The 22,374-nt window shown below is 44.5% G+C and overlaps 1 protein-coding gene across 2 annotated transcripts; it reads right to left on the minus strand.

Annotated features, from left to right (window-relative positions):
* Positions 1-1,617: 1,617 nt before the first annotated feature.
* Positions 1,618-22,360, minus strand: SLC26A11 (solute carrier family 26 member 11). 2 transcript variants are annotated; one of them, XM_053375548.1, is made up of 17 exons: positions 22,262-22,360; positions 20,512-20,885; positions 19,804-19,996; positions 18,661-18,746; positions 16,944-17,023; positions 15,736-15,878; positions 14,446-14,621; positions 13,207-13,279; positions 11,981-12,031; positions 11,688-11,748; positions 8,390-8,445; positions 8,099-8,239; positions 6,515-6,642; positions 5,982-6,087; positions 5,073-5,206; positions 2,656-2,728; positions 1,618-2,155 (listed from the first exon to the last, which is right to left on the minus strand). In XM_053375548.1, exons 2-17 carry the CDS (start codon positions 20,701-20,703, stop codon positions 2,064-2,066), a joined length of 1,785 nt encoding a protein of 594 aa, XP_053231523.1. In that variant the 5' UTR covers positions 20,704-20,885; positions 22,262-22,360; the 3' UTR covers positions 1,618-2,063. The 2 variants fall into 2 exon arrangements, with proteins under 2 accessions (XP_053231523.1, XP_053231524.1); XM_053375549.1 differs by lacking the exon at positions 20,512-20,885 and having other exon boundaries at positions 22,262-22,355.
* Between the last annotated feature and the right edge of the window lie 14 nt (positions 22,361-22,374).

The following is a 22,374-nucleotide window of genomic DNA, read 5'->3' on the forward strand; positions in this document are numbered from 1 at the left end:
AAGGCAAGCTGTGTACTCAATTAAGTTGTAGCTATTTTTGCCAATAGAATTCTGGTTAGGACCAACTGGTCAGATTTCAAGCCCTGACCCAAGAGATCAAACTTCTGAAAACCCATGAGCTAAACCGCCTTCTCTCAGCTTGGAGTCTCTCCTGCAACACACTGGTGAGCTCCAGTGGAACATTCGGAAGTCACAGTGGTGGGAAGAAGCAATCACTCTTAAGACTTGCACTGTTCTTTCCCCAGTGAAAGATTAGAGCTACACTCTGGTTCCTCATTCCACTTGCAATGCTGCCAATGGAAGCACCAATCATAGTGTGTTATGTCAGCTTAGTGGCCAATAAACCCCATGGGGAGAGGATAGCTATGTGGCTGTGTGCACACTCCCATTTGCTCTGCATCCAGTGTGCTGTCAACTGCTGGCTTGGGAAGCAGCGTATACACAACAATAGCCACAATCCATATCCATTCCATATCTATCCTGTAATTTATTATAAAAGAAACCTGGGTCTCGATGCATTCCCCCCCCCCAAGAAAAACCCCCAGCTTTGATCCAAATGGAGAAAAAGAACGTCCTGGCTTCATTTAAAATTGGCAGTGTGTATGCAGCGGACTTGCCGATCGTCAGGTAGGCGGTTCGAATCCCCACGGCGGGGTGCGCTCCCGTTGCTCAGTCCCAGCGCCTGCCAACCTAGCAGTTCGAAAGCACCCCCGGGTGCAAGTAGATAAATAGGGACCACTTACTAGCGGGAAGGTAAACGGCGTTTCCGTGTGCTGCGCTGGCTCGCCAGATGCAGCTTGTCACGCTGGCCACGTGACCCGGAAGTGTCTGTGGACAGCGCTGGCCCCCAGCCTCTTAAGTGAGATGGGCGCACAACCCTAGAGTCGGACACGACTGGCCCGTACGGGCAGGGGTACCTTTACCTTTTATGCAGCCCAAGATAATGCAACGAAGCTGTAAGGGTACACAGGGAAGAAGTATAACCAAGAAGAGAGTGCATGCACTTTTGCAGGCAAAAGGTCCCAGAGTCAATGCTTGGCATCTCCACTTAAGAGAACAAAATAAAACATTTATTGGTTAACTAAGGGCCAGAATCAGGTAATGGTGCAGGTGCAGGGTGTTTTTTTCTGCTCAAAAGTTTTGAGACCACTGTCGATTGGAATAGAAAATGCTGGGTTAGAAAAACAACTAGCCTAGCCTATGTTAACTTTCCATGCAATTTTTTTCTTGCGCTTTGTGCTTTGTTAAACCTCTTCCTGAGAGTCAAGTGAAAGTGAATCTGAAACATGATGAAACGACATAGCTTCTCAGAAACTTCACCATGTGTTCCTTACTTTAAAAAAGATAACCAGGGCCAGTGCTTCTTTTCCTTAAAAAAACGTTTAGGGGTACTCTCATTTTGACTCAAGAAAATCACCATTTTATAGTTCAAATTGGGAAAAATAAATACAGCAAATGGACAAAAGTAGAAAGTTTCACAAAATGTTTAGGGGTATGCGCACCCCTGCATCCCCCCAGAAAAAAAGCACTGACCAGGGCTTCGCTATTCCTGCCAAGTTTAACCAAACATGCTCTCTCAAAAGGACTGCCACATCAAGATCTCTCCAACACAGCAGATAATTTTTTAAAAAGTGCTTTATTTTCTTAATTCCCTTTCCTTATTAGTGTTCCCTTAAGTATGCCACTCAAATCCAATGTACATTAGATATTATCAAAGGTAACCACCCTTCAATCTTGAAGCCCCAAAATCCCAAGGTTATTTCAATTCTGCTGCCCCAGAGTTCTGAAACAATGGATGACCTTTGTGCTTTTTTCTTTTTTCAGATTCAGGGTTTTATACACCTGAAGGAGGTAAAGAGGTTACTATTCTTCACACTGAACAGTCCCGGAGTGTGAGCAACTTCTGAATTCAAGTTGTGTGATGTCTGAAAATGCATGAATAAGGGTACAGAACATCTGCCCCCTAATGTTCATGCTCCAAAATGTTCATGGCCCGAAAGCTTCACTGTCAAGCCTGGGTCACTTCTATTGTTTGGTCACAGGCATCTATTCCTTCTGTATCCTCACTGGATGATCCCAGATGTTGGCAGTATGCTGTCACTGCCATCCAACAAGGCTTCACCGGCATGGCTCAGTTCCTCTTCAAGGCTCTTCTCTGCAGAAGAGACAAAAGCGGGGAAAGATGCATTTTGTTAAGACCGTGATTCATTTTACATTTTCACAAGTCAAATCCCACCTGTGATTTTAAAAAAGAGAAATGGGAGATGAGGTTCCATGAAGACCAACAAGACATTCCTTCAAAAGGCTTAATGCTTGAGGGAAAGTGCAGAAGCAAGGGAATGATGTTGGCCAGAGGTTACAGCCTTCCCTCATGGGATGAAAGCCATGATAAAGGAAAAGTGAGACTAGCCATATTCATCAGAGATTAAAGAGATGCAGGGATCCCCATTCCACCTCCCACCAGAAGGAACTGTGCTCCAAATGCCCATTGTCTTGGTGCTGCAGAAGGAAGCAGGTGGCCATTCCGACCCTTGCCACTGGCCACAGGACTAAGAGGCACCAGGTAGTTCCAGGACTCCAACCACCATTATAAGGACCCTGGCACAAGATGGCCATCATGGCCCCAGCTGGATAGAAATGCCTGACACTGTTCACCTGCATCCTTCAGGTTGGGGAAATGATGGAATCCTTCCAGACCAGCAGCCAGGAAGACTTGGAGAACATGTGTCTGTGGACAGGAATGATAAGGAAGAATTGGTCAGTCAGCTGCGTTTGATAGTATTCTGAGGAAATTACTATGGGATAAACTTGCCTGTTGGGGAATAGATAGAAGGCTCCTGTGGCTTATCTCCCAACTTCATGCCGGGTCCGTGGCCAGGGTGAGATTATCCCCTGCTGGAGACCTGACTAACCCAGTGCCAGTAAATAAGGGTGTATGCCAGGGTTGTATTTTAGCGCCTCTTCTTTTAAACTTATTTATCAGTGATATGAGGAACCCATTAGCCGTCTCACAAAAATCTATCCACTCCCCTCGTATAGCAGATTACCGTTGTCCTTTACTTCTCTACGCAGATGATGCGGTACTACTCTCTTACTCCAGAGTGGGTTTAAGGAGGGCACTAAAGATTTTTGCGACATATTGCCATTCTAATCATCTGTCTATCAATCACACCAAGTCCAAAGTACTGATATTTTCAAGGAGTCGAAAACTTTATTCATGGAAACTGGAGGGCACGAAAATCGAACAAGTACATAAATTTAAATATTTAGGAATTTATTTTCAATATAATTTAGGGTGGAAAGCGCACGTTGAATATCTTCAAAACAAGACAAAAGCCCTATCACACTCCCTCCTTCTACTCTGAGGGGGCCTTATTCATCCCTGCGGCCTTGAAAGTGTATAGCATCAAAGTGATGGCCACAATGGCCTATGCTGCACCTTTATGGGCTGCCTTTGCAAACCTCTCACCTTTAGAGTCACTTCAAAGTCAATTCTTACGCCGACTTCTAAAATTACCAACATGTGTAAGTAATGCAGCTATCCGCTTAGAAATGAAGATCCCCTCAGTGGAGTTAGTTATGTGGAGGAGAGTTTTGATTTATTGGATATCCCTATGGCATAAACTCCCGCATGTGGCGAGATGACTTCACAAATTTGTGGTCAGGAAAAATCCATGCCAAACTGTTGTCCTATGAGATCTCGCCCACTGAATTGCTCAAACTGGATCTAAATGTGGCAAAAAGGTGTATAAATCAAAGGCTGGATGATGCGGAGCTATACCAAAACTTCGTAGCTGGTGGTGGAGTCTGCTCGCCGTTAAATTTCGGCATAACCCCTATCTACCGCGCTCCGTCCTACTTAACATCGCTTATGACCGCGTCTCATCGATATGCCTTCATTAGAGCTAGGTTCAATGTCTTTCCAACAAACGTGCTGAGACATAGATTCACTAAGGGCCAAGTCCCTTCAATGTGTGCGTGTGAAATGAAAACATCTGAATCTCTACATCATGTTATGTTTATCTGCCCTTTGTACAGTTCAGCCCGTGCTAGTATACTAAACTCCACAATCCAGCCTATGGCTGACAAACCAGTAGACCTACAGCTTGCCTGGGTTCTTCAAGATGTGGATCCTTATATTACCCTACAGGTTGCTAAATTCCTAACAGCCGTCCTCTCGTACAAGAGACAGAATGGAATGTTAGCTGATTATTGATAGTTATAAGAATTTTCTATAATGACATCAGATATTGATTTTAGTGTAGTGCCTAAAATTTTTAATCTTAATCTTAATCTTTTCTTATGAATGGCTAATATCTGTCCTTGTGAGTTGTGAACTGTGTTATACTACTTGTGGCTTGTACGAGTCCGTTGTTCTATTTGATTTGATTTGTTTTGTTGTGTTGTGTTTCATGATGGGCGTAAAGCCGAATAAACATTTTTGATTTGATTTGATTTGGTCAGTCATATTCCAACTTGTCCCAAAGCATTCAGGGAAGCCCCTGAAGATCTCAAAGACCAGAAGGACCCTGGATGGATGGAGATGTTCCACTGCTCAAAGGTAGAGTTACATCCAAGCTTTTATATGTCCTGCCCCTTGCATCTCTGGTTAAAAGGATCCTCCGGCTGATATTTAGGGAACACATTGATCCAGGCACAATAGACAGTACTGGCAACCCCCCCTTTTTTAAAAATGGGTGGGCTGTATTTAGAGGAAGATGTTGGGCATTGCATGTTTTTAGAAACTTATTATAGAATCAGGTAACTGGTTAATTTAACCTAGTGCTGTCTACTCTGAATGGCAGCAACTCTCCAAGGTCTCAAGCTAAGCTCCCAATATCCTTTAAAGAGACAGAGACAGACAGAGACAGAGAGCGAGCGAGAGAGAGCGAGAGAGAGATGCTAGGGATTGAACCTGGTACTTGCTACATGCAAAGCAACAAACTCTACCGCTAAACAGTGCCCATCCCCTAAATGATGAGTACTGGGTCTTCAGCCTGCTCAGCTTGTTTCACAAAATCCAGCCACAGTGTGTGATTGCTCCTCTGAGGTTGCAGTTCTCACCCACCTACCTGCAAGCCAATAAACACCAGAGAGAGTCTCCTATGCTGCAATTCCTGGAGCAGCTCAGACAGGCCCAGTACTGCTGTGTAATCAATGCTGCTGACGTGGGTGCAGTCCAGAATGATGTTGCACAGTCGAGACTCTGAAGGTAATTGAGAAACAGCGTGCTCAAGAAAGGGCGAATGCAGACAGGGCAGCTACTCATACCAAGAGAGTTCTGGCCGATGGTCAGTTTCAAGCCATGACCCCACTAACTACAAGCTTCTTTGACCCTTGGGCTGCACTAGTCCTCCCCACAGCTGGTGTGTTAGGAGAAAACAGGATATCCTGAGACTTGGACCATTCCTCTTTATCTGGCAGCAGGTGGGAACTAAGGCTTGGCCAGGAATATAGTACTATTAACAACTTCCCGCTTACACCTTCACTACTGTCAAAATGCAGCATGGCAGGTTAGTGGCCCCATGAACTCCCAGAACAGCTGGAATCCTAAAGTGCTGGTAGCCCCATGTTGCCTGCTTTATCAGTTTCGGTCAAAGAGATGCAAGTCAGAATTCTCCCACATTTGGAACATGCTGTATCTCCCTATGCACTATGAGCCTTTAATCCAATGCCAAATTACGAGAGGGTGGCGTTTGTTTCCTTATTGGAATTCATGGGTGGGGTGAGGGGCTCAAGCATAGACCTCACTTCTTTTTCCCCCAGAGGCACCTGTAGGGCCAGGAATATTAGTTCCTCTTGAACAGATCATCATCTCCTCAGAACAACACTTGTGTCCCTAAGGCACAATTCTATGCAAAATATTATTGCCCCAAGCGGTTTGGTCCTTTTGTTCAGATGGCAAGAGGCCTTCACTTCTGGAGCCAGTTCAATTCCTCACAGCCAGCACCACACCAGGAGCTTTCCATTCTTCATTTTACCTGACTGAGTCCGTTTGCGCACTGTATCCCTCAGGAACTCAATGGCTGGGAAATAAAGGCCACCGGCAGGCTGTATAAACAGTGTCTCCTGCTCATGCTCCAGGACCTGCCAGAAAGTGCCGTGAGGAAAACAGGATGAGGCTTTGTTACTGTTCAGCAATTTCCCCCCTTCCTTTCTTGAAAGCCAAAGGAAACATGCCCCAGAGGCTCTCATAGCGAAGTGCAACACCTATTGCCTATATTAGATATTTCAGCCATATGGGAAAAAATGATTGGGAGATGAGGGGTGGGATATAAATGTATATTAAAAAATGTTGCCTTCTTCACTGTGCATTGCACAAGGCAACCACTCTCCAGTTTCACACTTCAAGAGGGTCATGAGCAAGTTGTAGCAATTGGATACAAAAGATGATTTATTTATTTGCTATTGCAGTATCTCAAATATTAGAGCTGTACTACAGTAAACCTGTTCTGTGTTTTATGGGTTTCCCTCCTAAGCTCTTGCATTCTGACTCAGTGGGATCATAACAAACCTTTATCCGTGGCCTGGCAATGGGGTACAGCAGGAGAATACCTGAGACCAGCACGCCTGCTATGATTCCATACTGCACCTCCCAGAAGCAGAAGAAGAACGTTACACACAGCGGCACCAGGTCCAGCCCTGAGGGAGAAGGGGGAGGGGAATGACTATGTAGGACTCAGACTTTTCCAGTCCTGCAGCAAGATGGCTGCCGCAGAGCACAGTGAAGGAGAGAAACGAACAGCAAAATAAAATTAATAATAATAATAATAATTTATTTATACCCTGCCCATCCAGCTGGGTTTCCCCAGCCTCTCTGTGCAGCTCCCAACAGAATATTAAAAACTTCCCTAAGCAGGGTTGCCTTCAGGTGTCTTCTAAAAGTCAGATAGTTGTTTATTTCCTTGACATCTGATGGGAGGGCGTTCCACAGGGCAGGTGCCACTACCAAGAAGGCCCTCTGCCTGGTTCCCTGTAACCTCACTTTTTGCAGTGAGGGAACTGCCAGAAGACCCTTGGAGCTAGACCTCAGTGTCCGGGCTGAACATTGGGGGTGGAGATGCTCCTTCAGGTATACTGGGCCAAGGCCATTAAATAGTTGCTTCTTACCAACGAAGATGTCACCAAGAGATTTTACCTCATTAGTGATGGGACTGAGGCAACTAGGAGGTCATATAATGCAATGTTCTATTTAGACTTGTACCCTCTTCACCCCGCAATATCTCTAGACTCAAACCAAATCAGAGCCCATGCTGTAGCATAAACCAATAAGCTCAGGGTGAGCTGGGTGTGTTTGTAAGGGAGACCTTTCCCCTGTCACATTATTGCTGTATATAATTAACTAAACCAGAACCCATCCCATATCATAAAAATGGGCTAGACAGCTTTCTTTCCTACCGGGAACCACATTCCCCTCAGGGGTAGTCTGTGAAGGGCTGCATGCTGGCAGCGGGTGGAGGCAGAGCCAGTGACTGGCAGAGCCAGGGGTAAATAGTCTTCTGGGTGAAATAATTCAAAACAAAGAACACCCTGCTTCCATTTTCACTGTGGTATACCTCAGACTGCAAGGGTTTGTTGGGGTTAGTTTCAGTAGAGTATATAGAGAATTTCATTTTATTTTTTAACCTGTGCTTCTTCAAATAAGTGGTCTCTTTAAATTCTTTTTGTCACGTTTCTGGACAAAGAGAAAAACTTTAACAGGCAGTTTTGTGCTGATGAAAAGCTGAACATGCTTCAGCGTTACTACTTGAAAGCAGCCTATCCAAGAACTCTGAACACCACATCCAAAAATGCTCTAAGGATTTGAAAAGTTATGAATATCAACTCAAAACTCCTTAGATTTGCAGAACTCTAAATCTGCTGCTAATCTTGAAAAATGGGGGGGGGGGGGGTAAAATAAGGTGTGGCTATTAGTGCAAATTATTTAAAAAATTAGAAAGTCAGAAAATTAAATTTATGAATGATACTTTTGTTAAAGTCATATGAATTGCACAACACATTTTAAAGAATTCTAACTGGGTCCATTATTGTTAGGAAAACATTACAGGATCTCCGACTTTTCAGCTCTGGAAAGAAGAGGACACATTCATGCTCATACTTTTAACCTGCCATAACGTGTAGAAGATCCTGGCATCAAACATGGGAGCCACAGCACAGATGATGACAGCTGCCAGTGCAGCCTTGGGAATGTAGAAGAAGACAGAGGTAAGGAAGGCAAGAGACAGTAGCACCAGGACCCCTGCAGAGGAAACAAGGAAAAGTGAGAAAACAAGGGAATGACAAGAATGGTGTTAAAATAGCACAGTGAACCCCTCAGAGTTCTGTATCCCCACTCAGATACGAGTCCTTAATAACTCAGCAGGCACAAAGACACCCTTCTAGCTCCTACCTGTGATTAGACCTCCGGCAGGAGTACAAACACCTGTCTGTGCATTCACTGCTGTCCTGCAACATAAACAAGCTTTGTGGTTACGAGAACAGAAAACAGCCCCCTCACATTCCTAGACCCATTTAAAGGACAGTAGTCAGCCTAGAGACAACAAGAGCTAATGATTACCATATTGGCCCGAATATAAGCCACACTCCCCCCCCCCCTAAATTCCATCTGTGGAAAGTTAAAGTGCGGCTTAAATTTGCGACCTTACAAAAATTGCTGCAGTCAAACCACAGCAGCCCGTGAGGTAGAGGGTGGTGGGGAAGAATCTAAGAAGTGGGGCCACAAGTGAGCGGAGAAAGGCAGGCGTTGTACATGAGGGGAAAGAAATAAACTTCCTGGGACTTCCGGGTTGGCGCCATTGTTTAATGGCGGATTCCCTCCGAGCTCCGGAGGGAATCGGCTCCGTAGCGTTTGGGTCTGGCCGCTGCAGCGAAGCGGGGACCCTTAAAATCACAGGCGCGGATGCCTGTGAACACAGAGACTCGGCGGGCACCATTTGCGCCCCCCCAATCCGCGCCGGAGCCTTTTTAAAGGCTTCGGAACGGAGGCAGGGTGAGGCGTGGTGCTGAGAGTACTCCCTCGCCTACGGAGTGAAGCCGCAAGCCATAGACAGAGAGCGCCAACTTCTTCCAAGACCGACTGGACTCTAAAATATAAACCCGTGAGTAATACGGAGATTGGAACGTTAAAAAACTTAATTCTGGATTTGGAACGAGCGGGAAGGGGCTAAAAAGGAAGTCACCCCCCCTCTTTGTAAACAATTTAAAGCAAAGGACTGGGCAACTAAGGTCGAGAGAACCTGTTTTTTAGTGAAAAGATCTTGATTTCACGGTTTTGACACTATAAGGATTTACTGGAGGATAAAAAGAATTTGGGGACTGAAATTTCACCCCCCCCCCCGAGACCCGGGAACGTCCTAAGAGAAAGTCTGTTGCATGGAAGATTTTGACAGCTGTCAAGAGAGCTGCGAGTCAGCTAGTTGCCAGCTGGAAAAAGAGAACATTGTTTCTGCTGTTTTTGTTGTTTTATTTGAAAATAACGAGGGCTGATACAAATTAACTGGACTTTTGGTTTTGAGCTGAAAGGAATATTAAGGAACTAAAATCCCCCTAGAGGGGTAATAGGGATACTACATTACAAAAATGGCTGGAGAACGTAAATTTCAAGCAGAACTGGATAGAACACTCGCTCTCTTGGGAAACTTGAAAGATGAATACAATGTTATGTCTACAAAGATATCACTACTACACTGGACAGTGAACAACAGTTTTGAGCCTGATAAGGACTTGAAACAGGAAGCCTACTTAACTGAACAAGTAAATGAAACTGAAAGTGCAGAAATGATGGAGCAAGGTGCTGTCTTTGAAGAAAATGAAGGAGAAGCAGGAGATGTGCAGGAGTTAAAGGAGAGTTACAATATGAGGCCTGACATGATGATAAAAAAGGACAATAAAAATTGGATGTGGAAAGCCTGGTCTGAATGGGAGATTATAAATCTGCGGAAGGTGAAAGCTGGAGCCTTGGGGACATCTGGATCTGTAAGAAATTTGAAACAAGAGTTGGAGCCCCCCATAGGCTTTGCGTTCAAGTATGGAAGACTGGCTGGAAGTAACAAGGATTCTGCTGGGCCGGAGCCCCTCCGAGATTTGGGGCTTAACATTAAGGACCATCAAAGAGACCGGCAGAAAGGAACTGAGAGAGATAAAAGGGCCTCGGACGTGAGGTCTCCAGGCTAAATAAATAACATAAAGACTGATGGACATTGGTTGGGGACTGGAACCGGGAAAAAGGGCGGGTGGAGGTTGGGAATCCAAAGGGTACATAAGGATAATTTGTTTTTCTTTTCATTTTTAACTTGTGGTAAGGAAATTGGGTAAATCGTGGAAGGGAAATTTTGGTCGACTTTAGGAAAGGGGGTTTAAGAACAATTAATGAGGTATAAGTATTGATGTGTGTTTTTAATAAGGTAAAATTGGTTTCTTCTTTTTTAAATTAATTGAAAATAAGATTGTAAAAAATAAATGGAGGAAATGGAAAAAAGAAGCAAAGTAAAATAATGGTATGTTAGAATAAATGTATAAATTAAGGTAAAGAAATAAGTTAAGGACTTGCTGAACTGATAATTTAAATTGGAATACAAGAAGGGGAGGTGTGAGGAGGTCTGAGAAATAAGGTTAAGAACAATAAGTATGAATAATTTTATGTGTTTCTTTTCTATCTTTTCTTTCTTTGTTGTTTAATTTTGTTATGTATTTTTGTATCTTTCCTTTGTTTTGTTTATTTTTTGTTCTTGTTTAATTCTTGAAAATGCTAATAAATATTTAATAAAAAAAAAGAAAGAAAGAAAAAAAAAGAAATAAACTTCCTGCTCTCCCCCTCTCTCCGTCTTTCTCTCCAGCGGTGCCTGGATGCCTTGAGCGCATGAGAAAGTGCCTCAGACAGACACACACGCTTATATTCGGGTATTGTCTTTTTTTCTTTTCCCCCCTTGAATTTTAAAGGTGTGGCTTATTTGCCGGTATGGCTTATATTCGGGACAATACAGTACTTCACACACTGCCCCACCCAAGCAAATACTTATTTATCAGTATGGATTATCAGCCCAGCTCTTTTGCAACAAGGGCATCTTTCTAGAGACCACCGAGAGGGATGAACGGCTAGCAAACCTCGGATTCGGTCTCAAGCATTACCTGCAGCCTGCACTTTTCATTATTTATGTGAAGATGTTATATACTGTATTTTTCACTCCATAAGACGCACCAGACCATAAGACGCACCTAGTTTTTGGAGGAGGAAAACAAGAAAAAAATATTCTGAATCTCAGAAGCCAGAACAACAAGAGGGATCACTGTGCAGCGAAAGCAGTGATCCCTCTTGCTGTTCTGGCTTCTGGGATAGCTGCGCAGCCTGCATTCGCTCCATAAGATGCACACACATTTCTCCTTACTTTTTAGGAGGGGAAAAAGTGAGTCTTATAGAGCAAAAAATACGGTACTCCACTTAAACTAACCCTAGTGGTCTCTTGAAATGGACTGCAATATACGTCAATAAAAAAACAAAATAAAACCCATACAGTAAAGACATAAAGGGAGCCCAAATTGCATATCTGTTATGCAAATGGGAAAAATGAGTCCATAGCAAATGATTTTGCACATGCCCTTGCACTACTACTTCTGCGCATGTAACCTGCACTACTATTTAAACTGAGCCACTGGGCAGCTAAGCATCATCCACAATAGGAGCCACTCACCGGCCAAAGCTGCCTGTGACAGGAAAGGATGAGATGAAGGATCCTAGGAAGTTGGTGAAACCTGGAGGCCACAGAGGGAGAGAGGTTAAGGAACATAGGCAGAAAAGATGTGGAGTCCTGCTTCTTTGGCTTAGGGAAGAACCAGGAACGCTTCAAACAATATATGGAAATAAAGCCATTTTCCTGTATGGGAATTTCGGCTCTTCCTTCCCAGGCTCATCCCCAACTCCAAAGTGGAAGGGCTCAATCCCACCCAGCCAACAGCATCCAATCCGTTCGTGCAAAAATCTTACCCATTGCCAACAGCTCCTGGTTGGGGTCAATTTGGTAGTTATTTTGAGAGGCTAGAATGAAAAGGGAAATCGAGAACACACGTTAACACCGAGAAACCTAGAAATACTGGTGTTCTTAATGGGTAAAAGCTCCACAAGTCGCTGCAAATGTGTAACAAGAAAGACAGGGCTGGAAAGGGGCCTGGATCCACCTAGCAGAAGCCAAATTGTGGTTTTCTGCTCCCTGCAATCTCTTTTCTACTGAGAGTTCTACTACCTGAACAAAGTTATTCTTTTTGCCTTTCTAGGTAAAAGAATCTTACTTAGGGAATATTTTTAGGTTAAAGAATTTCCCTAATTTTAATCCATGGATGGGAAACCCGTGGTCCTCTGAACACTGTTGGATTTGAACTCCCGTAAACTCCGGGCAGCATGGCCAATGGTCAGGGATAATGGGATTTGTAGTCCAGTAACACCAAGACAGCCACAGGGTCTCCATCCCTGCTTTAATCCATGGTTTGGAAAGAGACAGAGAGAGTGAAGAACACCTAGGTGGGGATGGGATGCCATCTCACAGTGCCCACTGGATGGGACCCATGCAATCAGTTCTACTGGGGCAGTCAATCACAGCACTCCTCTCTGTGGGATTACTCAAGTATAAACTGACCCGAATATAAGCCAAGGAACCTAATTTTACCACAAAAAACTGGGAAAACTTATTGACTCGAGTATAAGCCAGTTCACCACACCACAAACCTCCTGGTGGGCCGGAGTGCATGTGTGCGCATGCGGCAGGGGGGGCTTCTCTCTCCTCCCAGCCCCTCCTGACCCCCAGCCTACCTAGGGTGCTGCCAAGAGGCAGAGGCTGGTGGCAGCAGTGCCGGAGGAAAGCAAAGACAGGGGAGGAGGAAGGAGCAGCCTGAAAGAACAATCACTCGAGTATAAGCCGAGGGAGGCTTTTTCAGCATAAAAAATGTGCTGAAAAAGTCGGCTTATACTTGAGTATATACGGTATGTCAAATGGAAACAGGTAATTTCCACATTGCTGGGTGTTAAGGGGTCATTATTGGCTAGGTAACAAGTAGGATATAATGTTGCAGCTAAATTTATCATCACTCCCTCCTCCCTACAAGCATACTGTCCTTAGAAGGCAACAGGTTTTCCCAAACCCAAATCCCATTAGCTGCCATGTGAATTTTCCCCTTGACTCAATGCCTAGGGAAGCTGAATGATTTGAGGCCCCATACCAAAAGCTTTGGCAATAGCAACCGTCTCCAGAAGTCCCATCAGAGGCACCACAGCCAGACCTGCTCCCATTTTCTGTAACGGGGGAGAAAAGAGAGAGGATGGCTTAATTCTACTACAAAGGTCACTTGTGCCCAACAAATGAAGCTTGCAGCAAACATAAGATGGCATCTCAGTATTCTTACCATGGCATCTGATCAACAAACACTGGACAACACAGGAGTCTACCCGTAGTTCAGGCTATTCACTCAAAAACTACCAGTTTTAGACAGCTGCGTGCTTACCGTCAGTTATGGTTTCCAAGGAAGGCACCGCCTCAGCACAAGAGAATGGGAAATAGTTTAATTCATATAAACTTTAGCTAATAATTTTCTATTATTGTATATGAAATTTATAGGACACCTTTAAAACTCCTCCGATGTTGCCTCAACAACTCTGCGAGGCAGCTTATGCAAAGCAACGCAATAATCTTGTGGTTTATTTGCTTATTTATAGAGCTATTTATATAACACCATGTCATAAAAATATATCAAAGTGTTATATAACAATAACAACACCATACAATAAAAGCATGACAATTCAAAAACAAAGATTAGCAGATTCAGTCTGGGTCGTGTAACACACCATAGTTTGGTAGGTCCAGGAAAGCATAAATTAGTTGCTTCCTTTCCATCATTTCCAGCGACCAGAATTAAAAGATTGAACACCTTCAAAGATCGCAAGAACTGAGCAGAGGAGTACAGTGCCAGCTTCCACCAGCACAGAGATGCACAAATGCAAAGGACTGCAGGCTTCATGTGCTGCTCAATTTAGTACAGGGACAGAAAGGATTACTTTCTCTGTGCACATGAAAATACCCAAAGAAAGAAAAGAAGAGCTGTAGAGCAATTCTATGTAGATTCCAAGCAACAACTCGAAAGGATTTGTTCTGGGTTTATAGAAAAGAGAGGATAGATTTGAATTTGCAGTAGATATTCAGATTAAATTCTTATATTTTGTTGTTGCTAGGAAGGGTTTTAAAAACCAATATTTATCTAAATACCTCTTCTTACCACATTCAGAGGATTGTGTTAAAATGTTGCTGTCAATTATTTCTTTTTAGCTATATTCATAACTAAATTGGCTGTAGTTTTAATTGTAATTATTGTTGTGAACTGCCTTGGGGGTTTTTGGGGGGTGTTAACTACAAAACAGGGTGTTATATCGGCATATAAACCTATGGCAACAACTGAAATACCCACCTGCACCATTCCTCCAAAGGAGACGGTTCCATTGGGCATGACCTCGGAGAACGGTGGCAGCTGGAAGGATGGGAGTCCCTGGGGCGTAACCCCTGTGAGGGTGAAGGGCTGGGAGCCTGTTACCTGGAAGGAGTAGGCCACGAGACCAGCAAACAGGACCACAAGAGCATTACGGACTGCAAGGAAGAGAGTGAGACTCTTATAGCAAAGCCGTCATCCACTACCCAACAGTGAGCACAAATGGTAGACATAGAGGATAGTTAAGGCCATTAGCAACAAGGGCAAATCTCTTATTAGGCCATGAATACACTCCTGCCTAACCATCTGGTGTAGAGACACAATACACGGAGAGCGGGGGTTCCCCATGCTTAGATTACCACCAAGTTTTAATATCTGTGAGGTGGAGAGAGACCCCAAAGCGTATAGGCAGCTTCTGGTGACAGCTCCCATGTTTTTAAAAACTATGGAGAGAATTTGCAATATAAATTCAAAGGTAAATAAATTTTGTTTCCACAGTCTGAAAATGCAATTAGGAAAAACCTCAACTTTCTCATGAGGTTTAGAAGACCTTCTTGTATCCTCTATCTATCTTCTCCCCACCAATTCTCCAAACATTCTTTCTTAGTAATGCTCTTTCTCTCTGCATTGCCTACCTTTCCTGCAGCCTCTTTGATCCTGGGCTTTCACTCACTTTATCCCCAGGACCACTTCTCAGCAGGGGCAGAGGAAGGGGGTGTGGTGGGTGCAGGCCACCCCGGGTGTTACCACTGATAGGGGTGACAAAATGCTGGGCGGCACTCACCGCGGGGCCTGCGGCACGCCTGAGCCACGTGTCTTTCCTGGGAGGCTTGGGCGCATGCAGGCTCCACACTGCCCAAACAGTCCGTCCGCTGCCTCCCCACCCCAACTGTAGGGTGGCTAAGCGGGAGGAGGAAGGCAGACTCCAGAGGCCCCGCAGTGTGCCCCGCCCCTATGGGCAGCTCGTGCCGCCCCAGGTGCCTGAATAGCGTCCTCCACCACTGCTTCTCAGTATTCAGCCATCCTTCATGTGAGATTTTTAAATCCAGCCAAACTGACAATACTCCCTTCCCTCACAGGACTGCAACCAATTTTTTATTTCCTAAGCAACTAAACCACTCTTAGCCATCGCACCACTTTACACCATTGGGTAAAGTCAAGACACTTTACCAATGAAAAAATAAGACAGATAATTCAACATACGTTACAGCACACCAAGCTGTGAAAGCAGAGTGCTAAAGAAACCTAGTTAATAGGGCGGGATAGACAAACCTGTAGCTGTTGTCCAGACAACAAGCTGGCTGATCCTGACAGACAACGGTTCCATCCGGTTGGCCTTAGGGATGCTCTCTTTCATTTGTTGTAGCCCCGTAAGTGCTGTCAAGCAGAACAGCCCAAGAACAGCATCCGCAACCCTGCATATAAGTTATAACAATCGTAGCTGAATTGAAAGGGGCTGCACTAAAACAAGAGGAGAAACCAAAAAAGTGGCCTCCATCACATCTGCTTCCTGAAAATGGTCCTTTCCTACTGAGCCACTGGATCTGTGCATGAGAGATATAACAGCCAGCTTAGCACTCAACACATAAATGTATGAGCCTCTCCTTAGCCCAAATTAAAACTTCCCTGACAGATTCTTAATTGGCTGTGGGAAAGATGCAAGATTTGAGGACCTGAAAAGTTACATCCAGCTCCACTTTCATTCATCCACATTTAGCATTGTTGCTCATAGACTACAGGCATAATAAGGCAGATTCAGCTTTGTGCAAGAACTGCAAGCCCAACTGTGCGCACCTTGGAGACATTCAAGGCAATACATGCAACAAGTGCACCCAATTAAAACATACAGCTCAGGGATCCTCTCAGTTGCTATAATTTTAGGACTACTCACCTCAGCCTTCATTACAAAAAATAAAAGAAAGCCTTTAGCACTCAGGGATGAGGCAAAAGACTTTGCTCACCCCTGCCCCCCTCAGCTCTCTAGTAACAGCACCTCACTTTTCAGCTCCATCACAGAATCCCATGCCACCCCCACCCCCAATGATGTGAAGTTGCATGACTACAAATCTCATGGAAATTCAATAAAATAAACTGCTTGTGCAGTCCAAAGGCATCTACAGTCATACCTCATGTTACATCTGCTTCATGTTATGTTCTTTCAGGTTATGTCCCATGGCGCCCCGGAAGTACCGGAAAGGGTTACTTCCTGGTTTCGCTGCTCGCACATGTGCAGACACGCAAAATGGCATCACGCGCATACACAGATGCGGCAAATTGCAACCCGTGCGTGCGCAGGTGCGCCGCTGCGGGTTGCGTTCTTTTCATGTTGCGAACGGGCCTCCAGAACGGATCCCGTTTGCAACCAGAGGTACCACTGTATTATTCCCAGAGGTATCCTACGTACCAATTCTCTATTTATCATCTTGCCACTTTTGCAGACTAAAGATCTTGTAGAGAGAAATAAACAAGGACAGACTTACCTTGTCTCTCCAATTCTGCAGAATGTGTAGTACACCTGAAGGATAAACTGGCGTGGAATGTTCTGCAGGCCCAGGAGCGTCTATGTAAACACATTTTAAAGTCACAAGTCAGGATGATGAAAAAAGTTAGTGTGTCTGCTCTGTCTCTCTCTCTCTCTCTCTCTCTCTCTCTCTCACACACACACACACACACACACTACAATGTAGCTGCAGAAAGTGCATACTTGTGTCTCTGTAAGTGTTGTTGTTGTCATTTCTATACTGCCCTTTATTCGAGGATGACAGGGTGGCTCACAATATAAAAACACAAAAATACATACCACAGTAATAAACAATAACCCCACCACATTCTATTTGGCCTATTGTGTTTCCTTTCAGGAAAGACATTAAATGCCTCACAATAATTTCTGAGGTGCTCCATGTTACCTGCAACAAAGGGATTTACATGTCCTGGAAACTTTATCCTAAAAATAAAGAACTCTGTTCTTTTCTGCCAACACTGAATAAAGTGTGATGGTATCTCTGTGGGTAAGCGTGTAAGACAAGGTATGTGAATGATAAAATCATATTTCTGTGCTCAGAAGTTTTATACAAACTTCCAAGTTAAGTCTCTGCCATCCACAAAAATAAAAATCAAGAGATGTCCAGATAACCTCTGCTAAATTATTTGCCCATACTACAACAAAAGACGGTCTTTCACCTGAGGAGGCTTGCTAGCTCTTGCCTACCATAACTGCTTTAAAAGCCTTCTGTGGAACAAGGAGCAGAGGCTTCTCTTTCAAAGGTACTTCTTGAAACGGGCTGTTGTTGCAAACACAAGGAGTTCAGCCAGTGATTGCTATCTGCTGCTGCTGCTTCCTGCCCCTCACCCCTGTGAATAGCTGACTGTGGCCAACCACAAAGGAAGCATCGATGCCACATCAGACTGAACAGCGTTTTAAAGGTACTAGCTGGAACATGGTAGGCGGTTCAAGCATTCACACATCCAAAAAAAAAAAAGCCCCAAATCTATGGCAGCAGAAGGTGGGGTTAATCTGTCCAGATAACTGTCCGTTTTAGTACTCTGGGCAGTCCATGGCCCCTTTGCTTCTTAAATCAACACCATGATTAGCTGAGATCATAAAAAAACTGGTTAGGCCCTAGTTACTTGTCTCTGTTTCAGGTATCTCTTGTCTGGCAGTGACATGAATCTCTTAACACTTGCTGCTGGGCTGTGAAGGCAAATCAGTGGGGTTGTCAGTGGCCAAAACAGGGGATCCCAGCTAGCTAAACAGATCTGCCAGCTGCCATTTAGTGTTTACAGAATCCTTAGGTTCCATAAATTTAAAACAGAAGGTGGGAAAGAGGAAACCCTGTAACCCAGAGGAGGTAGAAAGGGACTTAATCCCATGGATTGTTGCATAAAAGGTAGGAAAAGAGAAGGCAGAGTGTATAGCATGTGAAATATTTACAATTCCAGGTTCTCACAATTGCCAGAGTTTTATCAACAATTCCTAAGTTTTATCAACATAAGCATTTTTGAGCCAGCCTGCTTCACCCTTGATTAGCCCTACAGAGCTCTCCTTAAGCCCTTTAGCAGAGATCTAATTACTTGAACAGGCAGCCTGGCCTCCATCCTATTCTTACAGAATGGGCAGGTGAGTTTTACAAGCAAGAAATGTCACTGCTGAACCTGGATTGCTGGATAAAGGCCAAGTGAGGGAAGGAAACCCCTTACCTTGACTTGATTGAAGCCAATGGTGACTGCAGCAGCTGAAGTAAACCCTTTAATGACAGGATAGGAGATAAAGTCCAGGAGGAAACCTGCCAGGAATGAAGAATCCCTATTAAGCCTTACAAAGACTGGGCGCAACGGACTCACTTCACTGCACATTATACTCCATTCAGTCCATTCAGTACTACCAAGCTCCTCAGTCAAAAGCTATCCATTCATCAAGGATGCCAACACACACATAACGAGACAGAGGCAGTTGCAGTATCCCACTCCCCAGTATCCTTCATTTGGCTTTGGTTTGGCCAACAAGGGTCTATGGTCTGTGCTCTTTGAGCCACCTAATGCTCCACACCAGAATTGAGCCTACTGGATCCCTTTCTCCATTGCTCCGACAGTCACTGGAAACTTTTGTCTGTCATTTGGTTGTCTCTTGCCTTCTTAGAGCCACAGGTCCTTCATTTCCTGCCGATCCCATGCACTAATAGCAGGGGCAGCTGGACAAAGCTCGGAAGAGGCAGGCTGTTCTCATCTAGTGCTGCCTCAATGCACAAGGCAGAAACCCAAGTTTAACTAGTGCCCTTGCAGCTACAGAACTAAGCAAGGAAAAGAGAGATGAGCTGAATGTACGATACTTTTTAATTTTCTATGTATTTTCTTCTGCAGCATTTTATTTTAAGTACTGCTAGTCCCCAAGTTTGAAAAAAAATGAAGGTTAAAAACAAAACTGTACAAAATGGGCACATTACTCTCTTGCAATAAACACATACATGTGCACACACTGAAAAACAAAAACCTTGGATACTAACAGATATATAGGAAACAAGGTGGGATTACAAATCACTATAATTCAATGAGCTGTGAGACTTAAGACTGCAATCATATACCCTCTTATTTGGGAGTAAAGCCGCACCAAACTCAATGGGACTTACTTTTGAGTAGATATCTAAAGTCATAGTATTGTAATTAACGGAGGGCTGCGGTCACAGCATTATGTTCAGCTCCAACTATCAGAATCTTGTGGTAGACAGCCAGTGATAATCTGCCTTGTCATCTCTCCAGTTCAGCCTCCCTGTTTGGCTATTATTGGCCGTAAACAGGCTTGAGGGACTACTGATTTGACCAAATATAGCACCAGCCAGGTCTTACCAAGATGTAGCAGTCCCATAGCTAACTGGATGCAGCCCGAGAGGAAGGTGAGCAGGATGGCATAGGAAGGGTCATGGAATGCGTAGGACGAAACCAGTAATGACATGATAGCTGTCGGGCCCAGTGTCACATCTTTCGATGTCCCCAGGAGGCAGTAGACAAAGCAGCCCATGAAGGAGGAATAGAGGCCATACTATAAGGGAGGGAGGAAGGCAATTAGAGACTGGTCGCAGTGATGTAGGAAGAAGAGCAGAATCAGGGAGAAAAAGGCTGTGAATGGCTAAGAAAAGTGTAATCCTTGTCATACATAAAGGTCTTACATATGTGCTGTGTACATTTTAACTTGTAGTGTGTGTTAAAACTTTTATCAAATGAAAAGAATAGAGAGAAAGAAACAAAAAGGTGTCTGTTTGATAACTCGGCAAAACACTTTTAAAGGAGGGTGTCTGAGAATTTATTATCTTGGAACAACAGGATGAAGCAGAATCAAACAACAGTAAAAAGTATTTCAGAGAACTGGTAATTCCCGCTCAGTGACCTTTGATTTATTCCAGGCAGCCACAGTCTGCTAGAGACTCTCGGAGCTCATTAACTCTAAAGCTGCTTTCCTCTGGAATTGGATCTATATTTTTCAATCAAAAACGGAAAATGAAATATTCAATAGATGCTACACTAAGGCAAGAAAAGCTTCTGGGTCAATGGCCTCACCTGCACTGGGAGGCCAGCCAACGCAGCGTAGGCAAGAGCTTGTGGCACAACAGTCAATCCCACTGTCAGTCCAGCAACGAGATAAAGCTGCAGCCATTGCAGAGAATATTTGGGAAGCCACTTTAGCACCGGCAGCCTCTTCTGGATTATTCTGTAGCATCGTTCCCGACACTCACGGCTTCTCTCTGCCATGGCTGGAATCACAGTAGTTCAGGCCAATTCATTTGGGGCCCATCACACCAGTCATGATCAAAACCTCTTGCAGGCATAACAAAGTCAAGAGAGCAGACCAAGGAGAAGGTCATCTCACATGCTCATTGCCAAGGCACATCAGACAGACTCCCAAACAAGCAATAGGAGGCTTCCGATAATACCTGGGGGAGAGAGGGAGAAAAAGGACACCCACCGTTCTAGTCATTCAATCAGTTCTTCATTTCAAATATTAATGAGGTATTGAAACCTAAGTGCCTGCTTTCTTCCCCAAAAGACAAGTATTGCTATGGAATCTTCTCATTCATGCTTGTGAAAACAAACCCAAGAAGTGATGGGCGTGTTTTAAGATGAAAACTACAAACAAGAATACAAAACAAAACCAATTAACATACCCTAAGATAACTGAAGTGCCAAATTTTAGTATAATACAGGAAAATATGATAATGGGAAAGCAAAGAATGACCACTGGGCTTGACAAACTATGGGCAGCCTTCGTTGGGAAGCAGGTAAATTTTTGCTTCTGAAGAACAGACAACTCTCCCCTCCATTCTTAAGGAAATCTCCATTTTGCCTCAAGAAGCGAAGAGGGCAAAGCCAGCTCTAAACAGCTTATTGACCCAAGCAACTGCACAACCCACCCATGCTAAGGGTGCACACCATAATATCTTGGAAGCCGAGTGCACAGCAATCAGACTGCATGCTTCAGTTTGTGTGGTCTGCCATGACCTAGCAAAAGAGGAGGGACTATGCTGTGTGGTTGTTACTTCATGTAAACAATGTCATCAGGGGACAGCTGGGTTCTAGTCAACGGGTTCATTTGAGAGGAACTTTTTAGTATGTCCGCTCAAGCTGTTTTTATGACTTGGGAGGTGATCCTAGGCGCACTGGCTTGCAAGTAAACCCTTTTGAATGCAGAGGGGCTTATTTCTGAGTGAACGCACACACACTGGGGCTGCAGATGTTGCATGCTGCTTTACCTATTATTTCAACTGGAAACTCATCCAGGAGTAAATGCCCTTTCCTCCTGGATTAAACAGCTGCTCTAACACACATATATAGTTGGTAACATTAAATAAAAGCATACTGTATAGTTCAAGCGCAGCCTCGCAAGCCCCGTCTTTCTGACCAAGAAGCCTCATTTCCCTAACCACAGGTATGGGGCCTGTGGCTATTCAGCGACAAGGAAAACACACTCTGTGCATACCCAGAGTTTACACTCTCACGTTCTAGAGCCAGCACCGAAAACGGGGCCTGGGGCTAAGCTACTCCTCAGCTTAAGCCACAGCAATGCTCCAAAGCAGTTAGTACGTACGAGACCAGAAATTACTTAGGACTCTTCAGGGCGGAGGGGGCACCATCACCAGACTCGGCAGGGAGAGAGAGGGCTTGTCTGGTTTTTAAAACGAAAGCAGGGGAAAAAAGGAGAGGAGTCTATTTGCTCCTGCTGCGTAAACAAAGGAGCTCCAGGGTCACAGCTTCCTCCTGGTAGTCGAAGGACCCCTTCTGCTTTTTTCCCCAACTCCCAGGCTGGACTCACCCAAAGCAGCGCCGGCAGAAGGCACCGAGGAGCACGGAAAACCCAGATCCGGTCAGAGGCGTCTCATGTGATCCGGAGGTGGAGCCAGGCGGCGGCTGGCCCTTTTCCCAGCG

The sequence above is a fragment of the Podarcis raffonei genome, chromosome 2 (assembly GCF_027172205.1).
Source record: "Podarcis raffonei isolate rPodRaf1 chromosome 2, rPodRaf1.pri, whole genome shotgun sequence".
Taxonomy (NCBI): Eukaryota; Metazoa; Chordata; class Lepidosauria; order Squamata; family Lacertidae; genus Podarcis; species Podarcis raffonei.